General features: G+C 38.1%; 1 protein-coding gene across 1 annotated transcript in view; it reads right to left on the bottom strand.

Annotated features, from left to right (window-relative positions):
* Nucleotides 1–329: 329 nt before the first annotated feature.
* The window catches only part of LOC136144258 (ATP-binding cassette sub-family C member 4-like), a 156136-nt gene continuing 129948 nt past the window's right edge, over nt 330–26517 (bottom strand). The window contains exons 26-30 of the mRNA XM_065902005.1: nt 19086–19241; nt 11737–11826; nt 7779–7951; nt 7244–7349; nt 330–464 (exon numbers count right to left, since the gene is read on the bottom strand). Coding sequence (XP_065758077.1) covers nt 330–464; nt 7244–7349; nt 7779–7951; nt 11737–11826; nt 19086–19241 — 660 coding nt within the window. The remainder of the gene's footprint in view (nt 465–7243; nt 7350–7778; nt 7952–11736; nt 11827–19085; nt 19242–26517) is intronic.

Here is a 26517-nt window from a genome sequence, read left to right as displayed (position 1 = left end):
AAAGGTTCTGCAAAATGAGAGTATTCTGTGCTCGATGAGAATCTGAACCCAGAGTCCAGAAGTGTGGAAGTCCAATCTGAAATCTCTGCCTCAGGCACAGGTGTGTGCACACAGAAGGGTGCACACATCCTGACCCCACCCCCACCACTGCTGCAGATTCTCAGCAGACCTGCCATTAACCCACCATGTGTTGTTAAGACCCACTCATGAAGCTTAGTCTCCGGAGGTTTATAAGGGCACAGAGTGCTTGTTATCAGAACACGGGTGAGATCTTGTGAAGAATGAATCTGGAGACAAACTTTAATGACAACTCCCTGTAGCAGGCTCACCTATTTTGACCTTTCAGTGAGGACAGCTACTTCCTCCTTGCCCAGTTGCTGTGACATTTTGTAAAATAGGCTGTTTTTATTCTGCAGCAAATCATTTGGCCGACCAGTTTCTTTCCGGTTCCCTGAATCCAAAACCTGTTAACAGCAGAAAGAAACCCATTAGCACACAATGTCTCCCAGTAACATATTATAACTCAGACAATATTTCAAAAAGTGGCAGGATAGGGAAACAGAGAAAATCTATTTGGGCGGTAGGGACTGGCTGGTGTTTTAATGATTTGACTAATTTGTTTTACTCGGCAGACAAAGGCCTAACTTGACCTTTTAATATTGCAATGTTTTAGGAAAGGAATAAAATATAAGTTTTACGCTATGACTACTGGTACTATAGCATCTTATTTTATGTTCAGGGCATTTGAGGTTGTTATCATTAGCACTTTTAGCTCTCAGACTCTGAGCTTTGAGGCAATTTATACAGATACACAGACTTGGCACATATCTAGATTCAAGAAAATCAAACTCCATTTATCTAAAAAGTAGGTTGTCATACAAACCAGAGGGCAGTGCTCTGGAAAAGAAATTAATTGTCAAGTTGATTTGAGAATCTGAGCAATATTTGGGAAAAAAGAAAATGCTTCCAGGATTTCTTTAGGGTCCTGAACTATGTCAGCTGCTAAGAGGAGCAGAATCCCTTGTCTGAGAGGTTGAGATGCTTCTTGAAGTTGGATGTGCTTGTAGTTTATTCTTCTGAGAGAGAAAGGCTGGCAAAAGGAACTGGTACATAAGCAGCTTTTACAAAACTGCTCTGCACAGAAGAAATCTCTAGAAATCCAGTTTTCTCTTTGGATAAGACTAAAGACTCAAGTAAGAAATTGAGCTCCAAATTCCAGTGATCATGGCCTACAGAGCACATGGGGCCAGCCCAACCTGAACTGCCTAGGATCTGAATCTGTTTCCACAAATTATCTTTCTTTCCTTGTTTCTCTTTCCTTCTTCAGCTGCTTTCCTTTCACCCGTTTTATTGCTCATTAATAAGTCTGCTAAATGCAAACTGAAAGGGAAAGGAAGTTGTTCTTTGCTCTGCCTTTCTACTTATTAGTGACTTTGGTTAATGGTTCTGGATGGGGGAAAAGTGTCTGAAACAATTGATATAAAATGATATAATTATTAAAACAGTTCTGATGTTCAGTGGTATTTAATTCTTCATTTAGGGCATATTTGGAGTAAATGTGTATTAAGAGAATATGCTGGATGAATTTCTCTGGTGGCTCAGTGGTAAAAGAATCTGCCTACCAATGCAGGAATCTTGTGTTCCATCCCTGGTCCAGAAAGATCACACATGCCACAGAGCAACTAAACCCATGTGCCGTAACTACAGAGCCTGTGGTCTAGAGCCAAGCCCGGGAGCCTCAACTATTGAGCCCACACACCTAGAGCCCATGCTCCACAGCAAGAGAAGCCATGCAATAAGAAGTCTGCACACCACAATGAAGAGTAGCCCCCCCTTGCTGCAACTTGAGAAAAGTCTGTGCAGCAAGGAAGACCCAGGACAGCCAAAATAAATAAATCAATTATTAAAAAAAAAAACAAAAACAGAATATGCTGGAACTCTAAACAAGACACAGGTTGTTTTTCAACATATAAGTACTACAGTTAATTTTATCCTTTGCCTTTAATTGGAAACATTTGTTATGTCTCATAAATGCCATTTTCCTGTTAATCATTTGTTTACTACTGTGAATCACTGCTAAAGTCAGCTTTCTCAAAACAATCCAAGAATAATCGAATTTGTTTCATCCACATAATGGGCTTCCAAGGTAACTCAGTGAGTAAAGAATCTGCCCGTAATGCAGGAGACGCAAGAGACACAGGTTCGATCCCTGGGCTGGGAAGATGCCCTAGAGAAGAGCATGGCAACCTATTCCAGTATTCTTGCCTGGAAAATCATATGGACAGGGGAACCTGGTGGACTACAGTCCATGGGATCATAATTCAGTCCATGGGATCATAGTCAGAAACAACTGAGCAACTTTCACTTTCACATCTGCATAATAATTTAAATGTTTGGTAAAAGTTGCTCAGTCATGTCCGACTCTTTATGATCCCATAAGACTGTAGTCCACCAGGCTCCTCTGTCCATGGAATTCTCCACGTAAGAATAGTGGAATGGGTAGCCATCTCCTTCTCCAGAGGATCTTCCTGACCCAGGGATCAAACTAGGGTCTCCTGCACTGCAAGCAGAATCTTTACCATCTGAGCCACCAGGGAAGCCCTGTAACTTGGCTTGCCAATTTAGATGTCTCAAATGTGCAATTTTACTTAAGCATAGCATAATAGAACATTACTGCTCCTTCTGATGTTGAAGAAAAACTTCAGTTTTAAAACATTGGTCTCCACATGCCTACGGTCAATTAGTCTATGAAACAGTACACAAGAATTAGGGAAAAGACACTTTCTATGGTAAATAGTACTGGGAAAGCTGAACACCTGAAAATATATGAAATTAGAACACTCCCTCACATCATACACAAAAATAAACTCAAAATGGCTTAAAGATATAATATAAGACTGGGAACCACAAAACTAAATGAAAACACAGGCAAAATACTCTTTGACATAAATTGCAGCAATATTTTCTTAGATCAGTCTCCCAAAGTAAAAGAAATAAAAGCAAAAGCAAATGGAACCTAATCAAACTTAAAAGCCAAGGCTCACGTAGAGGCTATAAGAGCTGAGATGGGACACAGACTGAAAAAAGGCCAGAAATAGAATTTTACCAACTTAGCCTTTACATTTACTGGTTTGATCAAAGACTCTAGATATTTCAGAACAAATAAACATAAAGCAAATCCAAATTCTCATTATAAACAGAAAAATAGGTAAGATTTTGGATTTTTAATATCCCTTATAAGAAAAAGCTCTTATAATCTCCTATGTCCCCACTCTTCTCATAACCCAAATTAAACTATAAACTAAACCACATATTCAAGTTGGTATGATAACAATCCCTGAACCCCAAGATCTCGCCAGGAATCCCAACTCCGAATTGCTTATAAAGCTCTAGTAGGTTAAATGTAAAAATACATTATGTTGGATGAGTCAGTTAGTTACATCAACTCAATGAACAAGTGTTTATGAAGCCTGTTTACATGCAGATATTCCCACTGCAAGATAATTTGATCCGTTTTCACTGGCAGGATGTCATCAGTGATAAAGAAGAATGCAGGGAGAGGTGGGTGAGTGTACTGAGAGGTAGTGGTAACCAGGAGAGGATGGAGGAAAAGCCTGATAAGAAAGATGCTGGGAAATGATGACAATAGAGACAGATCCCACTTAGCAACGAGTAGAGTGGGGAGGGGGAGATCTGAGTGTCAGACCTCTGCCTTTGGCCACAAGGTGATGACACAGGGAAGCTGTCCAACCCTGGAAGGTGGGTCCCTCATTGGTAGAATGGGTGTCTGTGATTTTCTCAGTGACTGGACAATGTGGCGAGTATTAACTCAAAATCCTGTCTTAGGTCTTGAAATAATAAATCATTCTCACTGGAGAAGGATGAAGGTTAATTCAGGGTGACCTCCACAGCCGCTCTCCCAAAGATGCTTACTTTTGCACATAAGCGCCTCCTGCATAAAGTATTTCTTCTCTCCAACTGTACTTTCTACCTCAGTGTTCAGTTATCTTTCCTCTGAAAATTTGAGTGAAATCTCTTGGAGTGTTTTTGAAGGAGCTTTTCTCTTCTCAAATGTTCTAGTTGCAGCCATGTAGGCTTATGAAAGAAAAGTTCCATTAAGGTGAAAAATGAGAATTTAAGTAAAACTCTATGCTTATGTATGAGCTGTTTTGTGCCTTTCAGGTGGGGATGTTACAATCATTTCTGGTTTTCACTTCTGTGGGAAAAATTCTAAGAAAAAGTTTGAGATGAGAGAGAAATAAAGAACATAAAACCATAAGATGGACTATAAATACAAGAGGTGGGATCTGAGTTTCTCAGCTCTGCTTTTGGTTCTACATCATTCATTTCCAGAGAATTCTCTGAGGACAGTGAAAGTGTTGACTGCTGACAACAACACTGTTACAACAACTGCAGATCGTCACATGCTTCCTTTGCTCATACCACCAGGGAGAATCCGGGTGATATGAAGACTGTAGTGAGCAGAGACTGGAGGGAAGAGCTGTGTTGTTGGCTGCAGAGAAAGCAGGTCACAAGCACCCAGCTAATCCTGAAAACTACAGGAAGAAACCTCTAATGTAGAGACAGTGGTGAGTCTTAGGATAAAGAGCATTTCTAATTTGTCTGTCTTGCTCCACTGTTTTGTGGCAACAGAGAAAGTAAGCAATATTATATTAGCTGTCATTATGACTGCATCATGTTTAATAAACTTAATATTGAGAGAACTTCTTTGTGAAATAGAATTCTAAGCCTGACACATGAATGGTGCTTAATGAACCAAAGCAGGGTAAATCCCTTTGGAGAGACAACAGATAAAACAAAGCTATTAATTAACTTTCCCAACAAGCTCTTTCTCTGATTTACATACAGTGAACAAAACCATATCCATCTAATCATTTCAAGATTTTTGATAAAAGTGACAATTTGGAAAATATATAGATGTCTAAGTTTGAGATTAATCATACTCTATCTCCATGATGAAATTTTAGACAACTATTAAGAACTGAGCTATGGAAAATTAATAAATGACATGGGGCATTTTAAGAATAAATAAAAATTCTGGTAATGAAATATTCTGTTTTGCAGAATAAAACAAATTATTAAACTGGCTCTAATGTTAACCAAATAATATTATAGCATTATACAATTACTACTTTCTGGCAGTAGGTATTTTGTCATCTTCTCTTTATGAGATTTTCTTTTATTTTCCTATTTACCTTGCACATTTATTGTTTTGTATAACAAAAATATATTTTTATGGATTATATTCAATTAAAAAATAGAATTAAAAAAAACACACATCCATCTATCTTTGTGCAGATGTGTTCACCAGTGCAACAAAATGTAATTATTACACATTAAGCACTTGCAATGATAGGACTTTATGGTGACAACCCTGTTGGTTATGCCCTTTGTCATCATCTGTCACTTCCCCAGCTACTCCTTGAGGCTGGTCTCCTGCCCTCTGGAGCATGAGGCTTTGAAACAGATTGACTTGTCTTTATGTCCACATTAATGCTTTCAGAACAGACCTGTTTTTTCAGAAAGGAACAAGGTACAGTCATTCCTCAGTGTGGGTATAACAGTTCCAGAACACTGGAGTGAAGTGAACATGGCAGTAAAGTGAGTCATATGGATGGTCTGGTTTCCTAGTACATACAGAAGTTATGTTTACACGACACTAGACTATTAAGTGTGCAATAGCATTATGTCTGAGAAGACCCAGAGGGATGGGATGGAGAGGGAGGCGGGAGGGGGAATCAGTATGGGGAACACATGTAAATCCATGGATGATTCATGTCAATGTATGGCAAAAACCACTAAAAATTAGCCTCCAACTAATAAAAATAAATGGAAAAAAAAAACCCCACAACGTACAGAACTTAACTTAAAAACAATGCATTGTTAAAGAAATTACTAACCAAGAGAGGAGACTTCAGCAAGTCACAGCAGTAACAGTGATGTTAGAGATCACCAGAGCAACTATAATGATTGTGAAAAAGTTTGACATATAGTGAGAATTACCAAAAGGTGAGACAGAGACATACAATGGGCAAATACTATTTGAAAAATGGCACCCAAAGACTTGCTTGATGCAGGGTTATGATAAACCCTTAATTTGTAAAAATGCAGTATCTGGCAAGTGGAAAAAAAAACAAGGCATGTCTATTTCTAAAGCAAGAAATACAAATAAGGTTCAAATTGGGGAAGGAGTACATCTAGGCTGTATATTGTCACTCTGCTTATTTAACGTATATGCAGAGTACCTCATGTAAAATGTCTGGCTGGATGAAGCTCAAGCTGGAATCGAGATTGTTGAGTGAAGTATCAATAACCTTAGATATTCAGAAGACACCACCCTTATGGCAGAAATAAAAGAGGAACTAAAGAGCCTCTTGATGAAGGTGAAAGAGGAGAGTGAAAAAAGCTGACCTAAAACTCAACTTTCAAAAAATGAAGATCATGGCATCCGGTCCCATCACTTCATGGCAGATATATGGGGAAGCAATGGAAACAGTGACAGATTTTATTTTTTTGGTGCTCCAAAGTCACTGTGGACAGTGACTGTAGTCATGAAATTAAAAAGATGCTTGCTCCTTGGAAGAAAAGCTATGACAAACCTAGACAGCGTATTAAAAAGCTGAGACATTACTTTGCTGACAAAGGTCCGTCTAGTCAAAGCTATATGGTTTTTCCAGTAGTCATGTAGGGGTATGAAAGTTGGACCAAAAAGAAGGCTGAGCACAAAAGAATTGATGCTTTCAAACTATGGTGCTGGAGAAGACTCTTGAGAGTCCCTTGAACTGAAAGAATATCAAACCAGTCATTCCTAAATGAAATTAACCCTGAATATCCATTAGAAGGACTGATGCTAAAGCTGAAGCTCCAATATTTTGGCCATCTGATTTGAAGAGTTGACTCACTGGAAAAGAATCTGATGCTGGGAAAGATTGAAGGCAGCAGGAGAAGGGGATGACAGAGGATGAGATGGTTGGATGGCATCATGGACTCAACAGACATGAGTTTGAACAAACTGGGATATAGTGAAAGACAGGTAAGCTGTGTATGCTGGGGTTTCAAAGAGTCGGACATGACTCAGCAACTGGACAGCAACAATTTTCAGGAAATAGAGGAGAAACCAAGAGAAAATTACATTACTGGAGGTTCCTATCAAGTTTTACAAAGAAGGATACATTGAAAAATTGAACATAAATGAAAATAACTAAAATGGTGAGGGTCTTACCATTATCCATTGACAGTTATTGGCATTGCTCAACCTGTGTGCGATGGTTAGCACAGTGCAGTGAGCAAATTTCTCAAGAATATTTTTTTGTACTAATTCATCAGTTCTAGAATCAAAGAAATTGATTTAGTTCAGTAAAGACAGGAAAAGCAGACTTAAGACTTAAAAATATCATGATACTTTTATAATATTTTTAAAAATCAATACCTTAACATATAATCTTATTCCTAAAAACTAAGTATAAAAAGTCTATTTAGAAATGTACTGTTTTCATGAAATGATGGAAATTCCCTCAAAATTGCTTGAAACTATAATGAGCTGAATTTAGGAATCTAGCTCTCTCAGGATGCCCCATAACAACATTAACCCCATATAACATATCTTGGTTTTTCCTTTGTTTTCTGGAATTAATATTATCAAGAAATATACATGGGGCCAAGAGAACACTTAGAAACATTTCTAAGCATCACTAAATGTTTTCCATTTACCACATTTAGAAGTCAGATTCAAGGTGTCCTGGGTCTCAGCTCCATACCTTGGATCTACATTTGATGTGGCTTTGTCGATAATCAATATCTGATTTTTCTTGAGAATAGCCCTGGCAAGGCACACCAGTTGTCTCTGTCCAACACTCAAGTTCAACCCAGATTCTGCTAATTCAGTATTCATTTTACCAGGAAGATTTTCGATGGTATCTTTAAGTTGCACCTGTGGATACAGAAAGAATGACATTTCCTAAGCAAACTGTTACTGAAGTGGACAAGTCTCTTATACATTAGAGCTTTGATGTCCTCAGGAATTCTTACATATCTTACATGTACATCCAGGTGATGGGGAGAGCTCTTTTTAAAGAGTGTTCACTGAGAAAGATGGTGGAGTCAAGTCAGGACAGAAAGATCTCAATGTACCCCATTCCTGCCAAAGGACATCTTCCAGAAACCCTACCTAGGTATTAGTTAAGGAAGTCTCTCAAAAAATGAAGCTGTTTCTCCCAATGTGGTTTAAACAGAAAAGTTAAAACAATCTTTATAATTGAGTCAAGTTTCTCAAAGTTCATTTTGCATAGGAGTTGGTACACTAAAGAAAAACTTCAAAAATTTTTACAGTAAGTCTTTTTCTCTGAAGACATAATCTTGCCAAAACTTTACCATTTGGTGAAGTTTAAAATACACAAATTCAAACAATGGCCAACTGCACCTTATACATTAGTAATCCTGGAACTTGCTTGGGTGATGGTTCTTTCCCAAGTTTAATTCTTTTTTTTTTATTTTACCCTTACATAACATTTTATTTTTTTATTTTTTATTTTTTTAATTTTTTTTATTAGTGGAGGTTAATTACTTCACAACATTTCAGTGGGTTTTGTCATACATTGACGTGAATCAGCCATAGAGTTACACGTATTCCCCATCTCGATCCCCCTCCCACCTCCCTCTGCACCCGACTCCTCTGGGTCCTCCCAATGCACTAGGCCCGAGCACTTGTCTCATGCATCCCACCTGGGCTGGTGATCTCTTTCACCATAGTTAATATACATGCTGTTCTTTCAAAACATCCCACCCTCACCTTCTCCCACAGAGTTCAAAAGTCTGTTCTGTACTTCTGTGTCTCTTTTTCTTTTTTGCATATAGGGTTATCGTTACCATCTTTCTAAATTCCATATATATGTGTTAGTATGCTGTAATGTTCTTTATCTTTCTGGCTTACTTCACTCTGTATAATGGACTCCAGTTTCATCCATCTCATTAGAACTGATTCAAATGAATTCTTTTTAACAGCTGAGTAATATTCCATGGTGTATATGTACCACAGCTTCCTTATCCATTCATCTGCTGATGGGCATCTAGGTTGCTTCCATGTCCTGGCTATTATAAACAGTGCTGCGATGAACATTGGGGTGCACGTGTCTCTTTCAGATCTGGTTTCCTCAGTGTGTATGCCCAGAAGTGGGATTGCTGGGTCATATGGCAGTTCTATTTCCAGTTTTTAAAGAAATCTCCACACTGTTTTCCATAGTGGCTGTACTAGTTTGCATTCCCCCCAACAGTGTAAGAGGGTTCTCTTTTCTCCACACCCTCTCCAGCATTTATTGCTTGTAGACTTTTGGATAGCAACCATCCTGACTGGCGTGTAATGGTACCTCATTGTGGTTTTGATTTGCATTTCTCTGATAATGAGTGATGTTGAGCATCTTTTCATGTGTTTGTTAGCCATCTGTATGTCTTCTTTGGAGAAATGTCAGTTTAGTTCTTTGGCCCATTTTTTGATTGGGTCATTTATTTTTCTGGAATTGAGCTGCAGAAGTTGCTTGTATATTTTTGAGATTAATCCTTTGTCTGTTTCTTCATTTGCTATTATTTTCTCCCAATCTGAGGGCTGTCTTTTCACCTTACTTATAGTTTCCTTTGTAGTGCAGAAGCTTTTAAGTTTCATTAGGTCCCATTTGTTTAGTTTTGCTTTTATTTCCAATATTCTGGGAGGTGGGTCATAGAGGATCTTGCTGAGATTTATGTCGGAGAGTGTCCAAGTTTAATTCTATAAATAGTGGACCAATCAAGTGCATTTTCCTCAGTGTCATAAATGTCTTGCAGTGAATGAAAACTCATGAAAAGTAAGACACAACACCTTATTTCCCCCAAAATATGGATATAGATGATATTTATATTAATCTATCTTTGTAAAAATGTACTCAAAAGTTTAGAAAAAGACATTTAACTGAGATAATCTGAAACAAACTTTTAACAAAGATAATCTAAAAGTACATTTTGTGGTAGGAATCAGTTCAATAAATACTTACTTTGGAAAAGTATTATAGAGCAAGAACAAAACTCAGGCTACACTTGAAAACGAATAACAAAAAAGAAATAAACTTCAAATTAAGAGACAAACAGACTGATGAGTGATGGCTGATAAGTTATCTGACACATTATAATGTCAGATAACAACACACCAAGGGTGAGTGAGCAGTGTTTTCATTCTTTCATTTTTCAGGTATCCTAAATGCCAGAGGACATTTATACTTGTGAACCTGAATTGTGTTCCTGATGGAGTCCAACCCCATGAAAGGGGAATTCTGAGTTAGGATTAAATATGGTATTAGTAGGTAGTGTTAGCATGAAAAGTACACAAGATCTAAAGGGTAAGATTTGGATTGTGGTGCAAGTGGTTGGATGTGCTTAAGACTGACATCCTGACTCACACTTTCCTCTGACTTGGATGACATCTTGTCACTAATTTTATTTTATATTTCTTTGAGTTTGTCCAAATTTCTTTCAGTTCCTCTGCTTCATGAGGAAAAAGGGTTGTGAGGGGAAATGTTTTTCAAAAAATATTATTTCCTATGACTCTATCTTCATTTATAAATCAGGGATGGTTATGAGAATATATGAATATGAAGGCCTTCTGTAATGTAGTGATAAAATCAAGTTATAATTATTAAAATGGGAAAGAAGGACAACAGAAGCAGAGACAATGATAACTAGGAGTTATGGCTAGAGAATCTGAAAACATACTAGATAATAGTATAATGTTACTATTAAATTTATTGATTGAGATAACTGTGTTAGGACGTATAAGGGAATGTCCTTGTTCTTTCAAGGTGTACATTTATGTATTTAAAGTTGAAATCCAACTTTTAATAAACATTTCTACAACTTATAAACATTTCAGCCAAATATAGATTAAAGAAGAGATGGAGAAAATACAGGAAGACACTAACACCTGATGAATCCAGGTGAAGATGTGTATGTGTTCATCATACTATTCCTTTCATGTTCCTGTGATTTGAAAATTTTAAAACAATAAATTAGAGGCTTGGGACTTCCCTGGTGGTTCAGTGGATAAGAATCTATCTACCTGCCAATGCAGAAGACATGGGTTTCATCCCTGGTCCACGAAGATCCCACATGGCAAGGAAGAGAAGCCTGGCAGGCTACAGTCTGGAGTTGCAAAGAGTCAGACATGACTGCATGAATCTCTGTCTTCTGTCTCTTCACATTCCAACTCTATAATATACTTTTATAAACACTTTACTATGAAACTCCCTCATTTTATTGGTCTGATCTCATTCACATCTTTCAGTTAATAATGAAAAATGAGTCTTGTCTCCACTTAATAGATGTTCCCTAAGACCAGAGGAATAATATGAACACTGGAGAGTAATTAGGGTAATTATATCACTAGATCACTAGTAGAATTTGATCCCACAGCTTTAACATCTAATTTAGTGTTCTGCTAAGGATGAGATAATGTGTTGTCATTCAGGGTTTTAAGGAAAAAGCTAAAATGGAAACATCACATTATGTTGTTGGTTTTCATCATCAATTAACAAACATTTTAAGTGCACACATGTCATCAATGTTCCTGTAGGAGGTAAACAAAGTCCATTAAACTGTTAAGCTCCTCTTAATTACCCATGATGCTCTAAATGTACACTTTTACACACATGGCTACTGATGTTAACAAGTTAATAACATTTAATATTAATAAATTACCTCTTCTAAGGCATTCCACAGTTCCTCATCTGTATGTTCATTTAAAGGATCCAGATTGTTCCTCATTGTTCCAGTGAATAAAACAGGTTCCTAAATATCCCAAAATAGTGAATGTTATTACCTTAACCTCTTTTCATTATATCCCAATGCTTATAGAACAGAATTAAAATATAAAAATTCACTGTAATTATTTATAATAAAGTTGCAAATGTATCTTTAGAAAACATTATCTATAATATAATTTTCCACGTACAAAGTGTGCGACACAATATCCTCCAGACTATTGAACATTAACAGAAGAAGAAAGTGTTGAAGAAGTTTTATATCTTAAGAAAAAACCTGAAGAAGAGAAAGGAGGATTTGATTTTTTAAAAAAATGCCTTCCTGGGAATATTGGCTTAAGCACACACATGCAAACTGAGGATATAATTACTCGAGAAACTTTACATCAAGATCTACATAAATTAATTGTCAATCACAGTGTGACTGGGAATTATCAACAGGATGATTAGTTGAGGTTTGTGCCTCAAAGCAAAACCATTAAATATTTACACACTGGCACTGAAGAATAAACAAGGCTCTTTTCCCTGCTGGTTAGTCTTCTGGGATATGGAATCTCTCCATTTGTGTGAAAGGAACATCCCCACACATACAAAGAGAAGTCAGCTCCTAGGGTCTGCAGCACCTCTGTCTATGAAGAGATCTCCTTGGATTCTGCATCAACCTGATCCCCACGTTCTCTCACCTGTGCGTCAGGATGACCTGCCTCACAGAACCTCGTTACTAACTGCAAGGTCAGGATGACCTGAAACCCATTATGACCTGGGTCATAATAAAATTATTTAAATAACTTTTTCCCATTCTACTTTTGGAGGAGCCACAAGTAAATTACCCTGGAAATATATGCATCCTTCCAAGTTTCAAGAGAGAATCTTGTACATAAGCTCATGTAGACCATTTACATTTTCTTCTGGAAGGCTCTAGTAAGCCTGGTCACAGAATATGAGCAGAGGAGAAGAGCCCAATTGGCTCCTTTCAGTGAAGGGGGCAGAACAAGGGGAAGCACACGTGTGGGAACAAGAGGAGACCTGACTCTTCCACAAGTGTCCAGAACTGCTCGGAATCACCAGCCTCAAAATCCTGCCTGGTCTTGAGGCTGACTTTCCTCCTCACTTCACGAAAGCCTAAGAAGAAAGATGAAGAAGACAGACACTTATTTTCCCTAGTCATGAATAAGAATGACACTCAGACAGCCTCCTGTATCTTCTTTCAATATTGTCTCTGTTTTAAGTCTGGTGAGAGACAAATGAATGCAGAAGACTCAGGGTGTGCCACCAAAAAAATGTGTATCCCTAAACAAAATCCAAAATTAAAAAGACATTATAAAAGGAGCTTTATTTGCACAAAGTTGATTAAGTGGCCAATATGCCTCCAGAGCAATGAAATAATTGGTCATACATTTCAAAATGATTACTGAATTAAGTGAAAAATCTGAGACCCAAATTTAAGGTCTCCCTTAAAACTACTGAATTTAAGAACAAAGACTAAACTACAATCTGTGCAATGGTAAGAGTTCCTTGTTAGAGGAATAACTATCATTCTACTTCAGATTTTCATAAAACTTCTTTACTCTTTGTAATTATCAACCCTAAGATTCCAACATGCAGGCAATTTCTCCTCCTTCAGCTGTTTCCATGAGGTTAAAACAGATGATATGGCCAGGCAAGGGGAGGCTGCTCCCCAATATTCCTTTCTCCATCTTCACTTCATTTTCCAGATCCTTTCAGATAAGCAACTGCTCCCTGAATATAATCTCAGTCACTGTTCTTTCTGGGAAACATACTTAACTACTTCAGATCCTCAGCACAAAGGATGAACATATTTCAGCTCCCTGTTCTGTTCAAGGAAATTACTTAGGGAGAGCTTTCCTTTTTGCTTATTCCTGAAATTTTGAGCACAAATGGAGGAGTACCTTCTTAGAAACACAATATTTGTCTTCGAAAATTCCCCCCAGGACTGATGGTCTATCCCTGACTCCCCTGTCTCTGGTTCCTACTCAGGTCCTTGCTGCTATCCCATCTTCCCCAATTCTGATCTGTTCATGTGGGGTCAACAGGATGGTGGGATGAGCCTGGGAGAGAGAGAGAAAGGACCCCAGAAGCTCGCTGCTGCTTCAAGGATCACAGGGAGAAGGCAGCCAGAGAAGCTGGTGCGAGTTCATTATCTGAGTGGCTCACTTGAGTGGGGCAACTCAAAGAAACAGCCCTGGGCTCCCCTTCTGCAGAGTCCGCTCTCAGCTTCCCAGGTTCCCTAAATTAGGGTGCTGAGACACAAGCATCACTGCTTCCTACTCATTTGGGGGGGAAAGAGATTTAAGTTTTCTGCACTTAGACAAGTTAACTTCAAGTAACCAAACCAACAGACTTTCTTCACCTCTGAGCCAGCAAGACATTGTAAAGACAAAGAGCTCTTGGTTGGGAAAAGATAAGATTTTGAGTATGTCCTCCTGATACTTATTAGCCCAAGACACATAAATAAATAAACTCATTTCAAAACTGATGCTCTCCAAATAAAGGACAGGACAGTAGAAGTAGTATTTTCTGGCTTTGCTCCATATGTATTCACTTTTGTTATGGTTCGGGGAACCCTTTTGAGTGTGATGGTAGGAAAAATTCAGGAAAATGTCTGATAAGAACATCATTCAGTTCAACTAACATTTATTGAAAAAAATAAATTTGGAGTCAGACAGTTCTCAGTTTTGATTTTACTGCTCATTAGTTATAAAATAAGCTAGCAAAGATGTATTATACAACACAAGGAAGACAAAATGTTTTATAACTGTAAATGAAGCATAACTTCTGAAATCGTGAATCACTATATTTCACATCTGTAATTTATATACTATACATCAACTAACCAGTAAAAAATGATTACTTTGTTAAAACTTAAAAAGATAATAAATGCATACACACTCACACACACAAAAAATAGACTCAGGATAAATTATTAACGTTCCCAAGACTTACTGGAAACTGGGGTTAGCCTTGCAGGGCTACTCTGAGAATCTGGAGTAACAGTGAAGCTCCTGGTGTGATGCTAACATGAACCAGGAGCCCAGCCCAAGAAGGGGACACTGAGGGACAGTGCTTGTCAAACTGCAGATGTAACCAGTGGATCATGAAATCAATTTTGTGCCTCGTGACCATCATTTTGTCATTTACATGAACTAGAATAGAGCTGGTATCACAGAAAATATCAGAGCACAGAGTAAAAGAAATGCTATTGTGACATTTTTGTTCCTCTCTCTCTCTCTCTCTCTCTCTGTGTGTGTGTGTGTATTCACATGAAGGCATATCAATCATGATACAAATCAGTTGTACATGGACCACACTCAACAGCCACTTGAAGTCACAAGCAGAGTAACTTGCTGCCCAGGCTGTGGAGCTGGGAATCTCTTTAAATTTGAATCCTATTAGTATATTTTGGAGATTAATACCTTGTTGGTAGAAACATTTGCAAATATTTTCTTCCATTCCATAGACTGTCTTTACAGTTTTATTTATTTATTTATGTCTTTGTACTGCAAATTTTTTTGAAGTTTAACTAGGTCCCTTTCATTTTTGCTTTTGTTTCCATGACTTTAGGGGACGGATCCAAGAACATATTGCTGTGCTTAATTTCAAAGAGTATTCAATGCTTTCCTCTAGGATTCTGTCTTACAGATCTTAAGGTCTTTAATTTATTTTGACTTTATTTTTGTCAATGATATTAAAGAATGTTCTAATTTCATTATTTTACATATAGTTGTCCAGATTTCCCAGCACTATTCATTGAAGAGACTGTCTTTTATCCATTACATATCTTTTTTTTTATTTTTATTTTTTTTTATTTTTCAGTGGGTTTTGTCATACATTGACATGAATCAGCCATAGAGTTACACGTATTCCCCATCCCGATCCCCCCTCCCACCTCCCTCTCCACCTGATTCCTCTGGGTCTTCCCAGCCCACCAGGCCCGAGCACTTGACTCATGCATCCCACCTGGGCTGGTGATCTGTTTCACCATAGTTAATATACATGCTGTTCTTTCGAAACATCCCATCCTCACCTTCTCCCACAGAGTTCAAAAGTCTGTTCTGTACTTCTGTGTTTCTTTTTCTGTTTTGCATATAGGGTTATCATTACCATCTTTCTAAATTCCATATATATGTGTTAGTATACTGTAATGTTCTTTATCTTTCTGGCTTACTTCACTCTGTATAATGGGCTCCAGTTTCATCCATCTCATTAGAACTGATTCAAATGAATTCTTTTTAATGGCTGAGTAATATTCCATGGTGTATATGTACCACAGCTTCCTTATCCATTCATCTGCTGATGGGCATCTAGGTTGCTTCCATGTCCTGGCTATTATAAACAGTGCTGCAATGAACATTGGGTTGCACGTGTCTCTTTCAGATCTAGTTTCCTTGGTGTAAATCCATGGCTGATTCATGTCAGTGTATGGCAAAAACCACTACAATATTGTAAAGTAATTAGCCTCCAACTAATAAAAATAAATGAAAAAAAAAAGAAAAAAAAAGAAAACAAAAACAAGAAAAAAAAAAAGAATTTCAGATATAGGATGTTCTAAAAACAAAACAAAACAAAAAAACAAACTATGGGTCGCGTTGACACTCGATCTACATTCTTAAACATTCTATCCTTGTCTGCCTCCTGAATGGTTTCCTGGGACCATTTACACATTGAAGGTTCTATCCAGATTCTCCCTCTTTGATCAACCAACATTGCACCTTGGAGACAAAGGCAAATAAAGTGGAATCTACATAGATACAGAGCTTAGTACTATTTTGTAAGCACACCGTCTGGAATGTGTACATATAGCATATTCAAAGGTAGGGTGGAAACCAACAGGATAGAACCAAAACATGTTGATGCAAAGATTTGCTGGGTCTTTGCTCAGATGTGCTTCCAAACATTATCATCAGAGCCAAGAATAATCTAATGTTATTTATTTATAGAGTTATTTTATGTACACAAGCATACAACCTTTTCCTATTCAGAAGCATTAAACATAATGTAAGCCATGTTTCTAAAGCCTTGCATCCAGGGACTTTACAGACATGCCCTTTATTTCTGTTAACTAGTCTCACTTGGCCATTTCAGAGATGAGTGCCATTGAAACATAAAACTTGGGAATCTAAACTCATTTATTTCCTCTGTAACCACAAGTCATAGATCTAGCAGCCAGAGGAAATTTTTAAATATGGGAACTGAATGTGCTAAAATTTTCTTCCCATTTTTCCTGAATGGGACACCTTCAAATAAAAATTGTTTGAATTATAGTAAAATGCACATAAAATTTACTAGCTTAACCACTTTTAAGTGTGTAGTTCCATGGTATTAAATACATTCACACTGTTGTACAACCATCACCACCTTCCAGCCACAGATCTCCTTTCATCTTGCAGAACTGAAACTCTGTACCCATTAAACAACAATTCCCCCCTCTCAGCATCTCCTGGCACCCACCATTCTACATCCTGTATCCATGAATTTAGTACTCTAGGTACCTCCTATTAGTAGAATCATGCAGTATTTGTCCTTTGTGACTGGTTTATTCCACTTAGTTTAACCTCCTCAAGGTTCCTCTGTGTTGTAGCATGTGTGAGAATTTTCTTCTTTTTTAAGGCTGAATAATATTCCACTATATGTATACGCACCACACTTTATTGATTCATCTGTCAATGGAGTCTTCGGTGCCTCCACCTTTTTGCTGTTGAGGATAATGCTGTTATAACATGCATGTAAATGTATCTCTTTAAGACCTTTCTTCCAATTCTTTTGGGTTTATATTCTAAAGTAGAATTGCTAGGTCATATGACAATTCTATCTTTAACTTTTCTGAGCAAACACCAACTTGATTTCCATTGTGGCTGCACAATCTTACATCCCTACAAGCAGTGAATAAGGTTTCTAATTTCTCTACATCCTTGCCAACACTTGCCATTCTCTTTCTCTCTTTTCTTTGACAGCAGACATATTAAGGGTTGTGAGGTGATATTTTGCTATTGTCTGAAAAGACTATCTTGGTTTCAAATGTACCTAGAGTAATTCCAGGTATTTTAGAGGCCCTGGGTAGGTAGCAACAGCTGTACCCAAGCTCACGTTCTCCTTCCCTTTGGGTACCATGTTCTATATGCTTTCTAATAAACAGGTATTTCAGGACATATTACACCCACATTTCAGGAAGCACAATTGCCTGGCTCATTTTATCTCATCTCCTCTCTGTTTTTCATATCAAGAGGATATTTTTCTGAGCTTCCTTTGATGGGCAGATGATTATTGAGTATATCAAGAAAAAATCAAATTCTATTTTAAGAAATCAGTAAGTCTTTCAAAGCACAGGGCTGGATGGAAGATGAAGACACAGGATCTAGGTTGCCTTGGCTATATACCTGGAGGATAGTCATTCCATCAGTAAATATTCATGGAATTATGTTGAGTGAATTAACCCCAAGGAATCAGAGGAGTATCTACTGTGCATATAAACCAGTCTCCAAAACATACCCTGAAAGTTGTACTTCTTTAAGATACAGAAGAAAATAAAACAGAATCAGAGTCCATGATAAGATGGCCAATTCAATGCTCCACCATCACAGCAGTCACAACTGGGTCTATGTGAAGCACTTCACACTTAGTGACCTATTTTGTCCTCACAACAGCTCACCGGTTTGGTACTGCTAGTTACCTTGTAAGAGAAAAGTGAGGTACACAGAAACAGAATTCCAAGTCCTCTGCTCTACCTCACTGTTCTGTACTGCCTCCCTGGTGAAAACTATTTACTAATGAATTAATTGTTAAAGTCTCCCCAAAGCTTCTATAAAGCCTGTAATTCTCAAAGCTCTACAGTTTCACAGAAAGTCCAAGGAGATAATCACCTTTGAAAAGATGTCCTCATTTCCCACAGCAAAATTCAATCTGTAAGACTCTTAAAAGTCATATTTGCCTAAGGGAACCTCTCCAGCACTAAACAAGCCATTTATCCTTTTGTTCTCAGAATTATGTGGTTATCAGTGGTTAAAATTGTGGCAATTGAGGGAGATTGAGTTCAGAAATCTATCTCAGTAAGTTATTAAATCACATGCACACAAAACTAATGAAAGAACGAAGAAACAAAACATGGTATCCGATGAAAATGTCTGTTGAAAATACTTGATGCTAAAATTGTGCTCTGTTGGGGAAAAAGGGATCAATCCTTTCACATAATTTGAAAAAAAATCAAATTAAAAGCAATTAAACTGAGATATTTTATAAAAAGAACATGTGAGGATGCTCTGATATGCATACCTGTGGTGCAACTGACATTTTTTTCCTTAAATCATGAAGTCCAATATTGGTTGTCAGGATTCCATCAATCTGAATGCTACCTTCAGGTTCTGAAAATCTAAAAAGGGCAGCGATGAGGGAACTTTTTCCAGCTCCTGTTCTTCCCACAATGCCACGCTGTAAAGAGACCAAGGACAATTAAGAATTAGCAGGATGCAACAAACCTAGGAGAAACCCTGGTTGTTGAAGATGAATTTTCAAAGATCTAGTAGTCAACGCTATGGCTTTTCCAGTAGTCATGTATGGATGTGAGAGTTGGACTATAAAGAAAGCTGAGCACCAAAGAATTGATGCTTTTGAACTGCAGTGTGGGAGAAGACCCTTGAGAGTCCCTTGGACTGCAAGGAGATCCAACCTGTCCATCCTAAAGGAGACCAGTCCTGGGTGTTCATTGGAAGGACTGATGTTGAAGTTGAAACTCCAATATTTTGGCCATCTGATGCGAAGAACTGACTATTTTGAAAAGACCCTGATGCTGGGAAAGATTGAGGGCGGGAGGAGAAGGGGACGACAGAGGATGAGATGGTTGAATGGCATCACCGACTCAATGGACATGAGTTTGGGTAGACTCAGGAGTTGGTAATGGACATGGAGGCTTGGCATGCTGTGGTTCATGGAGTCGCAAAGAGTCGGACACGACTGTGTGACCGAACTGAACTGAATTATATATAAAGAGTAGCCTATAGTTTCTCAAGCATGGTCTTGGTGACATTTTGGATCAGATAACTCATTGTTGGGGGGGTCAGGGGACTGTCACGTATATTGTAAAATGTTTAACAGTAGCCATGAACTGTACCCACTAGATACCAGATGCAACCCCCAAATTTTAGCAACCAAAAATGGCAGATATTCACAAATGTCCCTGGTTAAGGCCACCATCAACCCAAGCTTATAATATAAACTTGAGTGATTTTTATGCCTTCTTAAAATTTCATGCTATTTTATTCAGATTTCCCTGAAGGAATGCTTAATATGCAGAAAATTGTTTTCTGTGATTATCACATAGTATCCATTATGTGATATGTTAAAGGGGGAGACACGTATGTGTGTGTGGTATGTATATACATGTGTATATATGTGTGTAACTAACATTCATAAATAAAGCAAGATGACTTAAAAAAAATCTGCTGGCAGTGAAAAACCAGCAGTTTCCTAAGTGGTGCATAAGAAGTCAGTTTTTATATTAGCTTTATTCCTGCTGCCTAGGTAATTTCACCTTGAGAATCACATGGGTAACTTTACAGAGATGTCAACAAGTCAGAATTATTATACAGAAAGAAGTACTCACTTTCTCAGGGATCTGTTATTTAAGAGGAATTATTCTCTAAATAATCAATTATTTAATTAATATCATTAAATATCTTAATTATATTCTATCTTGAAACATCTTAAAGTATAAAATGCAGAACCTTAAAAGACAGAGGCCAATAGACAAAATGCACATAATGAGACAAACAACAACACAGACAAAATTTGCGATTTACATGGGATCTTTCATTGGAGAGTACAAAAGGCATTTTATTAACAAATTAATACTTACATTTGAACCTTGGAAAAATATATGTCAGGTGTCAGTCTTTTTATTAAAACCAAAGCAGAGAGAAATTAAGTGACTAACAATTAGATTAAAGAATCTATACAATGCAGGTTAAATGCTGGTAAGGAATAACACTGCATTCACATATGTATGTATGTGTGTATGCAGAAACTGGCCTTTTTTTATCAATGAGTTTGAACGTGAAAGAAAGTATTAGTCACTCAGTTTTGTCCGACTATTTGCAACCCAACCCCATGGAATGTAGCTTGCCAGGCTCCTCTGTTCATGGAATTCTCAAGGCAAGAACAGGACAGTGGGTTGCCATTTCCTACTCTAGGGGATCTTCCCGACCCAGGGATGGAGCCCGGGTCTCCTGCCTTGCAGGCTGATTCTTTACCTTACCGTCTGAGCCACCAGAGATGCCCAACTACAAATTCCCTGAAGGAAGCTTCCCAAGAGATAATTTCATCTCTATTTAGAATCTGGAATTGATGAGAGTGTAAGAAATGCTTTTGATCATTTGTAAATCAGTAAAATTTTAAAACTCATAGCTTTAAAGAGAACAACTAAATCTTTCTATGCAATATAATCAGAATTCTTGGAACTTTTCATTTTTCTGATTTGAATACCTCTAAAGTTTCACAACTTAGTCTGTCAAATCAATCATGGCATTTATATTTATAGAGATTAAACATAAGAAAAGTGGGTTTAGCTAATTTTATTTTCTTACAAAGATAATACAATGTCTATAAGATATTTTGTTGTTGTTTAGTTGCTCAGTCATGTCCAACTCTTTGTGACCCCATTGACTTCAGCACACCAGCCTTCCCTGTTCACCATCTCCTGGAGCTTGCTCAAACTCACATCCATCGAGTCAGTGATGCCATCCAACCATCTTGTCCTCTGTCGACCCCTTCTCCTCCTGCCCTCAATCTTTCCCAACATCGGGGTCTTTTCCAGTGAATTAGGTCTTCCCATCAGGTAGCCAAAGTATTGGAACTTCAGCTTCAGCATAAGTTTTTCCAATGAATATTCAGGGTTGATTTCCTATAGGACTGACTGGTTTGATCTCCTTGCTGTCCAAGGGACTCTCAAGCGTCTTCCCCAGCACCACAGTTATAAAGTATCAATTCTTCAGCACTCAGCCATCATTATGGTCCAACTCTCACGTCCATACACGACTACTGGAAAAACCATAGCATTGATTATACGGACTTTCGTTGGCAAAGTAATGTCTCTGCTTTTTAATATGCTGTCTAGGTTTGTCATAGTTTTTCTTCTAAAGAGTAAGCGTCTTTTAATTTCATGGCTCCAGTCACTGACCACAGTGATTCTTGAGCCCAAGAAAATTAAGTCTATCACTATTTCCATTGTTTCCCCATCTATTTGCCATGAAGTGATTGAACTGGATGCCACGATCTTCATTTATTGAATGTTAAATCTTAAGCCAGCTTTTTCACTCTCCTCTTTTACTTTCATCAAGAGGCTCCTTAGTTTCTCTTTGCTTTCTGTCATTAGGGTGGTGTCATCTTATATCTGAGGTTATTGATATTTCTCCCAGAAATCTTGATTCCAGCTTGAGTTTCATCCAGCCTAGCATTTTGCATGATATACTCTGCATGAAGTGAAGTGAAGTGAAGAGAAGTGAAGTCACTCAGTTGTGTTCAAATCTGTGGCCCCATGGACTGTAGCCTACCAGGCTCCTCTGTCCATGAGATTTTCCAGGCAAGAGGTTATTGATATTTCTCCTAGCAATCTTGATTCCAGCTTGAGCTTCATCCAGCCCAGCATTTCACATGAAGTACTCAACATATAAGTTGAATAAGCAGGTTGACAATATACAGCCTTGACGTACTCGATTTGGAACCAGTCTGTTATTCCATGTTCAGTTCTATCTGTTGCTTCTTGATCGGCATACAGGTTTCTCAGGACATTTTGCATGTTATTTTAAACCCTAATCCATATAATACAAATGGGCCTTTCTCTGCACACAGGCAGGTCATAGTGTGTACTTATGTGACTCACATGTTCTATGTACAGGCAGGCCTCAAATATATTTTAGATTTGGTTCCAGAAAGCCTCAATGATGTGAATATAAAAAAATAAAGCAAGTTACATGAACTTTTTATTTCTCTGTTCAAATAGATTTATATGTATTCTATATTGTAGTCTACTAAGTGTACAATAGCATTTTATATTAAAAAAGATGTACACACCTTAGTTTTCAATACTTTATTGATAAAAGAATGCTAACCATCATCTGAGCCTTTAACATAAAAAAATACTGATCACAGATACCATAATAACAAATATAAGGATAATGAAATGGTTTGAAATATTGCAAGAATTACCAAAATGTGACACAGAGACATGAAGTTAGCAAATGCTGTAGGAAAAATGGTGTCAATGTACTTGCTTGACACAGTGTTGCCATAAGTGTACAATTTGTAAAAAAAAAAAATGCATTATCTGTGAAGCCCAGTAAAAATAGGTATGCCTGTATTTCTGGATGTTCTCATATGTAAATCAACCCACATCAGGACACAAGTTCATACTCTATCTGTGAAGCTGTATGGATGTTCCCATGTTATCAACTCTATGAAACTGATCCATCTTTGCAAATGAGAACATTTGTAGATTTTGAGTAAATGGACTGAGATGTATAGGGGCACCAAGGGTTGTTCATGACCACAGGACTGTGAACTTCAAACTCCAATGAGGAGAATTTAAAAAAAAAAGGCGCGGGGGGGCGGGGGTACTTCCCTGGCAGTCCAGTGGTTAAGATTCTGTGCTTCCACTACAGGGGTTGTGGGTTCAATCCCTGACTGGAGAACTGAGATCCCACATGCTGCAAGGCCACAGGCACCGCAAAAGGAAAAGGCAACTCAAAGAAACCCTGGCTCTGACTATTCCTACAGTTCAGTCATCAAAACTATAGTCTGAATGGCTTTTCTGGGTAACCAAAGGGTTTTACCAATTGCCTGTGGAGAGTGTCACCAGTATCAGTAAGCTCACATTCTTCAATCTAAAGACACTTGGAATGCTTCCCTGGAGGCTCAGTGGTAAAGAATATGCTTGTCAGAACAGGAGACATGGGTGCAATCCCTGGTCCAGGAGAATCCCACATGCCACAAAACAACTAAGTTCATGTGCCACAACTATTGAGCCTGTGCTCTAGAACCTGGGAACCAAAAATACTCATCCACATGTCACAACTACTGAAGCCCTCACACCCTATAGACTATGCTCTATAACAAGAGAAGTCACCAGAATGAGAGGCCCAGGCATACAACTAGAGGAGTCCCCGTTCCCCACAACTAGAGAAAAGCCCAAGCAGCAATAAAGACCTAGTACAGTCAAAAATAAATAAATAAATAAATAAAATTATAATGACACTTGGAGAAAATCTTATCTTATTTGCTTTGAAATGGCCCCTTTCTGTTTTTTCAACCAGGTTGGTCTCTGATGATGACACCAACTTGTTAAACACTTACACCTGGATTTCTCTGCATACATCAGACTCAACATATTCAACACCCAATGCCCCACACAAAGCAACTCCTTCCTCCATTTCCCCACTTTATCCTTCCTACTTCTTTCCCAGGCTCAGGGGCTGAACTGTCCACCTTACTTCCCTGAATCCAGCATGGGGCCAAGCCCTGAAGACTCTACTCTTGCAATGTTTCATGACTCAGTTCCTCATTTTAAGATCCACAGTCAGCACTGGAGAGCTAGACTGCATTACCTTTTAAGAAAGAAGTTAAAACAAACTTTGCTTTATGATTTAAAAAAAAACAAACTATGTTTCATGATTAGGATCCTTAATCATAATCAGTGCAAATTATTCTGAAAAATAAATAAATACTAGCTATACTCAGCACTCTGAAAAAACCATTTTCAAGTGATGTTTTTACTTTCTAGACTTCTGTATGTGTTCTTACAGACACAAGTTCACATATATTTTAAAAATGGGATTAATATGAACATACTGTTATGTGTTTTCATTTAGTATTTCATAAGAATATTTATTTTAATGGCTACAAAATATGACAGTATATGTGATCATTTAACAAACCCCCTACTGCTGGATATTTAGGCAGTTTTCAATAATTTGCTATTACAAATAACTCTGTTAAATATCCTTGAAGCTAAATGTTTTTCTTTTGCAAACATTCTCAATGATTTCCCTCAGATAAATTCTCAGATGTGGAACTGCTGAGAATCAAGTATGAACATTTTCAGAGGAAGCTGTTAGGCTGTTAATCTACTCTCTGGATACATGATACCATTTTCTACTCCCACTCGTTTCCCTGCACATTCACAAACCTGAGTGCTATATCTTTGTTTTAACCAACATCAGTATGATTCTGAAAAGTGCAATCACGTTCCTGGGAGATGTGCAGGAGACACAACACCTCATGCTCTCACTTCTCAGATTAAACTCCAAAAGCCAGTTCTGTGCCCATTATTCCACCCTGGGACGTCTCTTCTACACAACTGTTCCCACTGACCTCTCCATCCTTCATATCCACAAGTCACCTTCCTTGCTGACTTGGCAGACAAGTCACCTTCCTTGGTGACTTGGTGACAACTCCCTGACAGGAGTTGTCAGGGTTGAGCATAAAAATGTCTGCTGCACACCTGGCAGCAGACCACCTCCTAAAGCACTTTCACATGCATTTCTACTGAATGCATCTCTACCTGCTGAAACCCTAACCACAAATCGCTAAGTCTGTCTCATGTACCTAAATCCTTGGAAACGCTCTCCCTGTCCCTCATGTGGGCTTGTCCCAGTCCTAACAGATGTTATGTCATTTTTGTAAAAACCTCTATAAAAATGGTGACCAGTTTCTAGCTTATAAGACTAATATAGCCATTTTCTTGTTTCTTCAGATGAACTGTACATGTTGACAGCAGAAACTTTATGGTATTTGACTGTCTTATTTGTATTACCTATGGTGTACTGAGACAAAGAAGCTTCTACTGGGAACTGAGATTTTTCACTCAGGCCAGAGAGATTTATGGAAAATCTATTACCATATTTTTTAGATATATGATAAGCTGGACAAAGACAGACATAGTAGATGGATCCTACAGCCATAAATACAACTTCAAATGGCCAACACTTCTTTTCTCATTGTATATACAATCTTTGCAGTATAAGTGGCTATGGTCATTTTACACCCAATGAAAATGATGACCATCTTTATCCAATTACTCTGATCCTCATGCTGGGTGCTTAACATGTCTTATCTTGTTCAAGTTGTACAACCACCCTACAAGCTACATCCTATTGCTTCCATTTTGCAAAAGAAAAGATTGAGGCTTAGTCTGATGAATTAGTCGGCCTAAAATATCAGAGCCTATAAGTCACAGGATGGGACTCAAATGCAGATCCTTGGGCACTTCTCCATCTGCTGATGGCCTCCTTATCACCTGGATGGCCTGGCACCTTATCATGTCCCTCTGTGAAGCTAGAACAGAGAAAGTGGGGAGAAGTGTAGCTGCAGTTAAAGGCACAGGCCTAACATAGAGATCCTACAGTCAGAAAGTTAAAGCATGATATGAATACAGGCATGTACGTGGTGAGTGGGAGCACGAGTGTGTCTGAGGGCAGGTGGGCTGGCTGTCAGCAGGAAGAACCGACACACACAGCTTGGCTGAGAGAGAAACCTGCAGCTGAGTGGGGCACATGGTGCCTGGGGAACAGACCAGACAGACGTCATGCCCTGCTTGGGGCAGCAAGACTCATATTTCATCCCATCAGGTGGTGAAAGAGCCACACATATACTCAACAATCTCTGACTCCCCCACTCAGTTTTTTCTGACTCCAGGTCCAGGCAGGGCTGAGCCTGT

Source organism: Muntiacus reevesi, chromosome 11 (assembly GCF_963930625.1).
Source record: "Muntiacus reevesi chromosome 11, mMunRee1.1, whole genome shotgun sequence".
In the NCBI taxonomy this organism is placed as follows: domain Eukaryota; kingdom Metazoa; phylum Chordata; class Mammalia; order Artiodactyla; family Cervidae; genus Muntiacus; species Muntiacus reevesi.
Note: the sequence above shows the minus strand (reverse complement) of the source record. Positions and strands in the feature narration are given on the sequence as shown.